This window comes from Acanthamoeba castellanii (assembly GCF_000313135.1).
Source record: "Acanthamoeba castellanii str. Neff unplaced genomic scaffold scf7180000084756, whole genome shotgun sequence".
Lineage (NCBI taxonomy): Eukaryota > Discosea > Longamoebia > Acanthamoebidae > Acanthamoeba > Acanthamoeba castellanii.
Window position 1 is genome coordinate 124,006 of NW_004457498.1, and position 8,912 is coordinate 132,917.

At 55.6% G+C, this 8,912-nt stretch overlaps 4 protein-coding genes across 4 annotated transcripts in view; all 4 read right to left on the reverse strand.

Annotated features, from left to right (window-relative positions):
* The window catches only part of ACA1_394620 (RasGEF domain containing protein), a gene marked incomplete at both ends in the record, with an annotated part of 5,705 nt that extends 442 nt beyond the window's left edge, over positions 1-5,263 (reverse strand). Inside the window, 22 exons of the mRNA XM_004340690.1 lie at positions 22-250; positions 355-1,167; positions 1,287-1,365; positions 1,438-1,516; positions 1,600-1,660; positions 1,729-1,855; positions 1,920-2,007; positions 2,098-2,173; positions 2,262-2,416; positions 2,513-2,565; positions 2,633-2,707; positions 2,781-2,848; positions 2,908-3,377; positions 3,451-3,803; positions 3,884-3,959; positions 4,020-4,075; positions 4,151-4,356; positions 4,416-4,539; positions 4,606-4,697; positions 4,767-4,857; positions 4,932-5,060; positions 5,258-5,263. Coding sequence (XP_004340738.1) covers positions 22-250; positions 355-1,167; positions 1,287-1,365; positions 1,438-1,516; positions 1,600-1,660; positions 1,729-1,855; positions 1,920-2,007; positions 2,098-2,173; positions 2,262-2,416; positions 2,513-2,565; positions 2,633-2,707; positions 2,781-2,848; positions 2,908-3,377; positions 3,451-3,803; positions 3,884-3,959; positions 4,020-4,075; positions 4,151-4,356; positions 4,416-4,539; positions 4,606-4,697; positions 4,767-4,857; positions 4,932-5,060; positions 5,258-5,263 — 3,506 coding nt within the window. The remainder of the gene's footprint in view (positions 1-21; positions 251-354; positions 1,168-1,286; positions 1,366-1,437; positions 1,517-1,599; positions 1,661-1,728; positions 1,856-1,919; positions 2,008-2,097; positions 2,174-2,261; positions 2,417-2,512; positions 2,566-2,632; positions 2,708-2,780; positions 2,849-2,907; positions 3,378-3,450; positions 3,804-3,883; positions 3,960-4,019; positions 4,076-4,150; positions 4,357-4,415; positions 4,540-4,605; positions 4,698-4,766; positions 4,858-4,931; positions 5,061-5,257) is intronic.
* A 1,231-nt stretch (positions 5,264-6,494) lies between these two features.
* Positions 6,495-7,339, reverse strand: ACA1_394730 (putative tyrosineprotein phosphatase oca1, putative; the record flags this gene model as incomplete). Its single annotated transcript, XM_004340691.1, has 5 exons — positions 6,495-6,578; positions 6,686-6,771; positions 6,853-6,940; positions 7,032-7,125; positions 7,188-7,339. The coding sequence occupies 5 exons, from the start codon at positions 7,337-7,339 to the stop codon at positions 6,495-6,497; spliced, it is 504 nt and encodes a 167-aa protein (XP_004340739.1).
* Positions 7,340-7,397: 58 nt separating this feature from the next.
* Positions 7,398-8,619, reverse strand: ACA1_394740 (uncharacterized protein; the record flags this gene model as incomplete). The annotated part of the gene is made up of 5 exons (XM_004340692.1): positions 7,398-7,665; positions 7,733-7,855; positions 8,092-8,159; positions 8,226-8,301; positions 8,501-8,619. The coding sequence occupies 5 exons, from the start codon at positions 8,617-8,619 to the stop codon at positions 7,398-7,400; spliced, it is 654 nt and encodes a 217-aa protein (XP_004340740.1).
* A 105-nt stretch (positions 8,620-8,724) lies between these two features.
* ACA1_394750 (PH domain containing protein) overlaps positions 8,725-8,912 on the reverse strand; it is a gene marked incomplete at both ends in the record, with an annotated part of 5,261 nt that continues 5,073 nt past the window's right edge. The window contains one exon of the mRNA XM_004340693.1: positions 8,725-8,862. Coding sequence (XP_004340741.1) covers positions 8,725-8,862 — 138 coding nt within the window. The remainder of the gene's footprint in view (positions 8,863-8,912) is intronic.

The window sequence follows — 8,912 nt, forward strand, 5'->3', positions numbered from 1 at the left end:
CCGTCGCCGCCGCTGGCCCACGTCTCGGCAGCGTTGTTGTATGCGCCGCTGCCGCGTCCCTTTAGAAAGGAGAAGACCGGCGCTGTGTGCGAGTACTTCTGCCAGCACTCGTTGAGGAATCCGTTGACGTAGCCGGCAGCCATCACGCACGCAGGCGTGAGCAGCTCCCTTCTCTCCTTCTTGTTGTTGTGGTTGTCCCGACCGCCCTTGGCCTTCATGGCGTCCTCATCCTCCGCTGCTTTCAGGTAAACTGCACACACACACAACACACACAACAACAACAACACACACACCATCACAGGGCGTTAGTTTCGGAAGGGACGCGACGAGCAGCTCGGCACGATCTACACATACCTGAAGCTTCCATCGAGTTCTCCATGGTGAAGAGACTGTAGAGGCTCGGTAACGGGGCGAACGAGCAGCTGAGGGTCGAGTAGTCGAACTTGACGCTGCCCCAGCCCGTGTAGGCCATCACCGTCGGCAGGCCGAACAGCAGCAGGTCGGAGAACATCGACGGCGGGCAGTTGGCGCCGCTGCGCCCCGAGCCTCCGCCGCCGCCGGAGCCGGCCGACGACGAAGTGCCGGCCGACGCGGAATAAAGCGAGGCGAGGTAGCTGATGTCGACGCTCTTCTCGCTCACGATCTTGTTGAGGAAGTTGCTGTGGTCGTTGCCGCCCATGGCCGACGCAAAGTCGAACAGGAAGTGGGTGGCGAAAGTCTCGGCGGCGCGGCGCAGCTCATCGCGCTCGCGCTGCTCGTCGCGTTCGCGCTCGGCCTCGTCGATGCCGCTGCCGGGCTTCAGGCCTCCGCCGCTGGAGCTGCGCCGCTTGGTCGTCGTCGCTTCCGCGCCTCGCTGCTCCTCGAGCGCCTTCTCCACGAGGTCCACGAATTCGAGCGAGATCGAGCTGCCGCGCACGAAGATGTGTCGCTCGTTGTTGAGCCGCACCTCGCCTCGCGTCGGATCGCACGATATCTCCTGGAACAGCTTGGAGAACTCGCGGCCCACCTTGTGCTGCACGCTCCGGAGCTGTTTCAGCTGGTCCGGCGAAAGGCCGATCCTGGACCGCGCCTCCTCGTCCTGTGCCGCGAAGCCGAGCGAGTCGCTGCTCACCGAGATCTGCTGCTTCTTGGGGTTGGCCGGCTCTCCGCTCAGCAGTGTACTCTTTCCTGCGCCGCGCCACCGACACGACACACAACGCACACGACACATGCGACACACAGCACGTGGGCGATCAAGTTGATGATGAGTGGACGAAGAGCCAGAATGGAGCCAGGAGAGGCCTAACCTTTGATGGACAGCTTTCGCCTGAGCTTGGTGGCAGCCGTGTCGGCGGTCAAACTTCGGGGCACGGCCGGAAGGTACGTCTGCGCAGTCGACACAAATTAACACCAGGCACCAGTAGACACCGACAGGCCGGCGTGCACCGTCTGGCTTACCTGGGTAGTCGACAAGAACTGGGGAATGTACAGTGCCTCCCTGTGCCCCTGGGCCAGGTGCTTGTTCTCGGCGAAAAATCTGTGTGGCACACAACGAGACAAGAGGAGTGTGTGAGCGATTCCCGCTTGGTTCCACCCGGCATCACGTGACATAGTGCGCACCGAGCGATGTGATCGTGTATCTTGTTCTCGGTGGCCAGCACGAACAAGCACCGCTCGTCGCCTGACGTAACAACAACATGTTTAGTATGCAATTAGAAGTATCATTCTCATTATGGGAGGAGGGCTCACCTTTAGCTTTACACAACAACTCGACGGCGAGCAGCTCCGATGGGAAATGGAAACAGGAGGAGACCCATCCGCTGCTGTAGCCAGCGCCGAGGATGCACACTGGACCCTTGGGCATACTCTCGAGTATCTGTTGTTGTGTCGTCAGCAGGAGAAATAGAACGCGCGCGCGCGAGAGGTGGGAGTGCATGTACGCTGTTGCTCTTCGTTGACATCCAGGAGTCGGCCTCGAAGGAACAAATGTGATCGGAGTAGAGGAAGAACGAATCTCCTGCCTCGGGTCTGTAAAGTGGATTGATGCCACGATCAGACCACAGCCGCTCGGCCCGAAACAGGGAGGGGCATTGGGATCTAATCTCCAACTACACGTACCTGGCCTGCAATATCTCGATGAAGGCCCACCCGGTGTATGAGAAATAGATTGGGCCGGCCAGCATCGTGTCCACACCTACCAACGACAGATGTAGGTGTTAGGCGGCAAGGCAGGAACCATGGTAAGTATGTGACGACGACAATGAAGATGATGATGATGGTACCGTTGGGACACGAGGATTTCTTCTGGAGGTTGACGGCGTCAGACTTGCCGAGCGCGTGGCCAAAGTCGAAAAGGAACTGGAAGGCGAAATCCTTGCCCTTGTCCGCGAACTTGTCCTTCACCACCTGGAAGAACTCTGCCGAAAGTGCCGAGGCCCTAGGGTGGTCGTGCGCGCAAGCAAAAGATGAGTGTCTCTCGCACGTCTATAGGTGATACAAACAGTGGAGAAGTGGCCAAGGAAGGGTTACGTACCTAAACAGGAGATACCGCTCGCCGCACACTTCGATGGTGCCCTTCTTAGCCGACTGTGCTCGATCGATGAGTAAAGCTCAGACATTACACAATGTTAACTATAGAGCGAAAGGAACGAACCTGATAACACTGAGCAAAGTATCGGTCGACGAGAGTCTCGGCCTTGGCCATCTGGTCCATGAGCTCCTCAGGTCCCTGCCCACCACACCCACCATGTCAGTGTCACGGCTCTATACCCACACATGCAACAAAGTTTGATCGTGTGAACCTGGCATCGCGGGGCGTCGTGGCCATCTTTGTGTCGTCGTGAGTGGCGCCGTGAGGACTTCTTTTCATCTGGTGTGGTACACGTTAGGATCCACCAAAGATGAAAGCTATCAAGAAACAGAGCAAACCTTTGTGGGATCGCCTCTCTGAGCTCTGCCGGCGCTCCTTGTCTCGAGAAGAAGGCTCTCGGTCTCGTTCTCGGTCGCGATCGCGTGCCTCACGGTCTCGGTCCCTCTCTGCCTTGTCTTTTTCTCGGTTCCGATCTCCTCCTCGCTCACGAGACTCTCGGCTCAGGCTCGATGGAGCGGCGCCCCTGGGCGAAGTGGTAGTGCCAGCATCGCGGGGCGAAGATGTCGACGATCGCCGCTCCTCGCCGACGGGCAGGGCTTCTTCCATTCGCCCCACCGACGCCCGACGCTCCCTCCTCTCGCGCTCTCGCTCTCTGTCCGCCCGGGTCCTCTTCTCATTGTCGCGGATTCCCGACCCCGACCGCACTCTGCTCGAGGTTATGGGCTGGGAGTCGGAGTCCGCCTCGGAGTCCAACGAATCTTGGCTGTCACACCGCGAGGGGTGCTCGTCCAGGTCGCTCGATTGTCTCCTACGACGCAATACACGGTGAGTGTGAGATCATTTTAAACACTTTTAGAACGTTCAAGGTGGCGACCACACACCCTTGCGTCCTCCTGATCTCCTCTTTGGTGGTCCGCACCGCGGGCGGCATAGAAGTGGAGCGCGGAGAGTTGGGCGGTCGCCGGCCTTGGAGGGGAGAGTTGTTGTTGCTTGTGTTAGGGGTGGCAGTTGGCTTGGCCTTGGTGAGGGAAATCGCGGGCACGGTGGTGGTGGACAGACTGGGAGAAGAAGCTAGAGAAGGGTCGGAGGACGAAGAGTGCAGTGTGCCCTGGGCCGCTGCGAGTGGAGGCGGCAGGGGCACATTAATGGGTATGGCCAGAGGAATCGAGAGGGGCGAGTAAGAGGACGATGATGGCGATGGGAGAGGCTGGGAGTAGGAATCCGTGTCATCATCCTGGAATGGCAATAGAGAGCGTCAGCCAGCTGGATGCGTTCGCGAGCACTGGAAGAAATAGGAAAGAAAGAAAAACGCACCGAGTGAGTGTTGTTGCTTTCACTCTCTGTCTCGTTGAACGACGGGGTGATGTCCGAGATAGGTGTGTGCCCCAATCTGAACGAAGAAAAGGCGCGTCAGCAAAAGGCCTTCCTGCTAGTGAGGGACCAAACGTACTTCTTCATACTCCACAGGCTGGGCTCGGCCTTGAGTGACAGCATGTAAAGATCGTCCTGCGCGGTTGTGGTGAGATCAATGCACGTTCGTTCATCTATTTGAGAGGAAACCGAGGTAAGAAGGTCACGCACCTCATTGTGAGAATCATAGATCGACAAAGCCAGCAGTTTCTGCTGTATTCGCTCGTCTTCGGCGATGGAGTAGTTCAAGCTCTGGTATCGAGTGATGTCTTGCGTTCGCTCGTAAAGCAGGCTGATGAGATCAAAATTGATCGAGTGGTCCGCCAAGTAGGTCTGGTTGCCGTCATAGATGAATGTGAAGTCGCGCAAATACAATCCTGCATTCACACATGACGATGAGCAAAGACAAAAATCATTGCCGGCATAGCCTTCATACCGAAGTAGGGGAAAGCGGGAAGAGGCCTCGAGTTGAGCTCCTGTCGGTACTGCCTGAAGTTCTGCTTGGTGCCCATCATGGCCTCCAGCTCGGAAAACTTCGTTTCGTACTTGGTGGACAAGTTCTGCCGGTCGATGAAGAGCAAGAGTGAGCACTCAAAAGTGCAACGCAGAAAGCAGTGGCGGCATACCTCCCACAAGTTCTTGAGTCGCTGCACTGAAGAGTTGTTCAGCCCCGACAGGATCTCCATAAAGGAATTGAAGTTGCTCAATGCAAGGCATTCTAGTGCACGTTCAAAGAAGGGCCGGGTTAGTTCCTTGACCGCTGTTGTGTGGGGTATGGAGGCCGTACCAGCCGCGACCTGTATGAATTTCTTTACAATCTTCAACTGTTCTTTGAGGCTTTTGGCTTGAACAATCTCGGTGGCCACCCAATAGCCAACCTGCAGGTAGTTGTACAATCAAGAATAATTCAATACAATCCCTTGCGCTCGCAACGAGCAAACGCTGTTCGTACCCTATTGAATTGCTCGATCATGGCGGTGACGTTGGGCGCGACAGTGCTCTTGCTGTCCTTCTTCCACCGCTGATTGAGGAACTCGTCAGCCGTGATTTGCCGGAAGATGTTGAATTCGAAGGTCGTCAACTGTGCAGCCAGAGTAGCAGCAGGAAGCTGAAGGAGCTCAAATTCCTGTGCCAGTTGCGTCTGCACGAGAAGTGAGAAGTCGAGCACTATCGTGAACCAAGAAGGAAGAGTGTACTCACCTTGCCTCGCCCTGTCAACAATGAATCCATGTCGACAGCGGGGAAGGCTGAGCTTATGGCAGATCCAAAAGAAGGAACCTTCATTGCTCTCTCGAAGGCTATGAGTGCTTCTTCGACTTGACGGGGTGATCCCAACTTGGGCTTGGCGCTGTGGTTTTGCGTCAGACATCAGAGCTGCCAGTGATAATCATGAGCGGCCCGAGAGATATGTACCGCTTCCTTGCACGCTGCCGCCCCCGCATGCGCACGTACAGTAGCTTGAATTCATTCGCAACGTCCGATCCAACCTGGAAGTGAGGGATGAGGAACAGAGAATGCACTTCACTCCGGGTTGGTGCACGTGGTACCCGCTCTTGTATAACTCGGAACAGCTGCAACAGCTCTGACCGTTTAAAAGCCACTTGGTGCTTGTCAAGCCATTCCCTGAGGAAGGTGAGCATCCTGTTCAACTCGTGGTCAGTGTCTGTCCCGTCAAGCTCACAAAAGGGTATTTCTATTGATTACGAACCTCTGCAGCGTGGTTCTTGCCCCCGTTTGTGGGAGCACGGTTGCCAGTGCGAGCGCAGAAGCTGTGCGATGTTCCTCCGCTTTCGTCCGTGGCGCGAGCACAAACTTACGAAATCGTTAAGGAAATTAAATGAATTTGATTGTGATTGATTGTGATGAAAATTGCTTGAATTGCTCATTGATGATAAATTGGGAGGGAAGGGAGAAGAGGATATTCGTCAATCCATGTGCGGAGCAGAAGCGAAGGCGCCACATCCAATACGCGATAGTTCTGCAAGAACGCTCGCACATGACCTGGCCACAAAGAGTGAGCGGGAAAAGCTCGGGAGGCGCTATTTGTTGGGGACAGGTAAGGGACAGAGAGCGCAACGCACGAAGCTCGTCTTCCTCTTGCATGAGGCGCTTGGCCAGAGCGTGGAAGCTCTTCCTCCTCACATCTTCCACACTGATTACCTCCATACGTGCGTGACGCCAGTGGCCACCACAATACAATCGTTAGAAGATCTCGAGCGCCCTATTTACCCTCTCTTGCTGTCCGCTTCCATCCGTTGCGCGGAGAGCCGTGGCCTTTACCACAAAAGGGAGAGGCCAGCCGATCTTCAGCCCAAAAACGTATTTCGCCTTTTCGAGTAGTACATCAAGTGAAGAAGAAGAACTCGGTTGTGTTCCTGTTTGTTTGTTTGTTTGTTTGATGGTGGCTATCGATCTGCTCTATTTCGCTCTCTGAGGCACGGAGAGACATTTACATCACACACAGAGGGCAAAGGACAGGGCAAGAGCAACTCGGTCGTACTGTGGTGGGTGCTAGCTAGAGCCACTTGGGCGGGTTCTCGGGGATGCCGACCAGGTCGGTATCAAAGAGCTCGATGAACTGCTCGTTCAGAAGACGGACCTATACACCAACGACGAGGAAGGATCATCAGGGGTCAGCGACCAATGCTCACTGCTAGCGACACGCGCTCTATGGGGCTGGCCACGTCCTAGGCGTAGGGTGCGCACCTTGGAGCCGGCGTGCCTTCGGTACTCCTCGAAGATGGAGGTGAGGTTCCATCGCTGCAGCTTCCTCATGCAGCCGATCACAGTTCCTTCAGAAGACATACAGCCACTCGTTGAGTGCAACCGGTTGAAGAACAAGGAAGCACGAATGAGCTCACGAGGGACCCTACCTGACCGATGCCGACCCAGGTTGCACATGACCGACAGAGGGTAGTTATTAGGGTCGAGGATGAGCTTCAATGCCGATACGACCGTGTCCTGCATGTGTCAACGACAAGACGATAAGCTCCTACGACGAATGCACTACAACCAAGGGCCTGCGGTTATTGAGTACATGCCGGCCACGTACCTCCGAGATGGGATTCCAGGGGTTGGAGATTCGCAGTTGCGAGTCCATCCCAAGATGGATCAACTCGATACCTTGATCATCCACAAAATTATAGCTGCATAATGATTAACACCCTCGCCTGGTTGAGATAGAGTTTTGTGGGTGGAGAAACAGTACAATTGCTGGGTGGGATCGTCGGGGGCGAGCCAGATTATAGTCTTGAGATTAAGTCGCTCGAGGAACGGAAAGTTGAGCACATTGGGCTGCCCCGACCTGTACAGGTCCTCTTCCACCATACCCCAATTGATGGGAGGAATGTAGTGTGCCATCTCGTGCTCTTCTTGCCCTACGTTGGTTTAAAATAAAATAAAAATAAAAATATCTCATTTATTTAGCGAAGAGCTTGTGGAGTTCGTTCTTGAAGAGGTACTCCGACACGGCTGGGCCAGTCAAGTCTTCCACACTCTCGGAGGCAGCAAGCCTAAGTGCAGAGATGACCAAGGGTAAGCGCATGATTACGAGATGCCACATGATCAACAGGATCCTGCACCTCTTTCGGATGGCAGTGGAGCTGAGGTCTTCCATCTGCATCTCTACGTAATAGCACTTGCCCTCGGTACGCGGAAGCTTTGCTATGCGAGCTGTGTAGCCAGGCCTGCGTGGAGTGCGATTGCATGATGAGCGACCGAAGAGGGCAGCCTTTCACGAAAAAGCAAGCGTACCTCGCCACGGCCACCACAGGAATGGTGCTTGAGACGCCGTGGAGCAACCCACAATTGATTGCGTGATCGGCGCCACAGAGATACATGACTACGATGCCGGGCGCTTCGTGGCGCAACTCGTCCCTGAGCGATCAGAGAAGGTGAGACGCAGATGAGAGGAGGCCAGACGTCACACATGAAAGGAGACGTACTTGATGAAGGTCGCGTGTGCGTGAGCCACTTCAGGGAAGTCCAAGAACCTTGACTGCCGTGACTCCCATTCACTCACTTCAAGCCAGGTAGAGTCCCTGCACCGATAGCCCGTGAGTGATTAGCCGTCAGGAACCTGCAAGATGGAGAGGGACGGGGAAACGTCGTACTGCAAGCCGAGTCTGCACATGGCCACGCGATGAGCGATAGTGATGTGCGCTGCACCTTGCCTCCTCATCTGCACATAACACAATGAATGGTGTGAGGCTGACGCAATGTCTGAGGCAAGTCTTCACGAGCTTACCTTGCTGCCCACGTATTGGTCGTGCGAGGGCGACATGTAGCCCGCTACGACAGCAAAGCCATGGCGCTCCTCCAGCCTAGACCCACGTCAACCAGAAGCGCGTTAACGACAGGCACCCAGCGCGAGACACACAGGCCACTGGGCTGTACCAACGCTTGGCTGTTTCAAACACCTCGACGTGCATGCGGTGTACTGGCGCATACGACCTGTGCAGGTTCGCTCTCTGTGAGCCCCCATGCCTGCAGGCAGAGGCTCTTATTGGGGGGGGGCAGTACCCTGTGGACAGGAGCACTACTGGCACCTTGCCTTCTGGTACATGCGCCAGGTTTGCTTTCAACTTGTCCAGCGGAATTGTGGTCGTCTCCGTCTTCTTCTTCAACAGGGCATGCCGCATGTTCTGGTTGTGTGGTTTGAACCAGCACAAGGCGTTTCACCTCCTTGAGGCCGTTCGGGCGCAGTCGGTGAAAATAATTATTGACAATATTTTTATTTGTTTTGTCTACTTCGAGGCGTGAACGTCGTGGACGATCTTGGCAACGTCGACGCGCTCCACAAAGGCATCGATCACCGCCTCGGCCCTCGCCTTCTCCTCGTCGCTGATGGCCAGGGTGACGGGCGTCTCGCGCTGGCAGGCTCCCTTTTCTTCAGTGAGGCAACGCGCAGGGCGGAGTGAGAGCGAGTCATGAC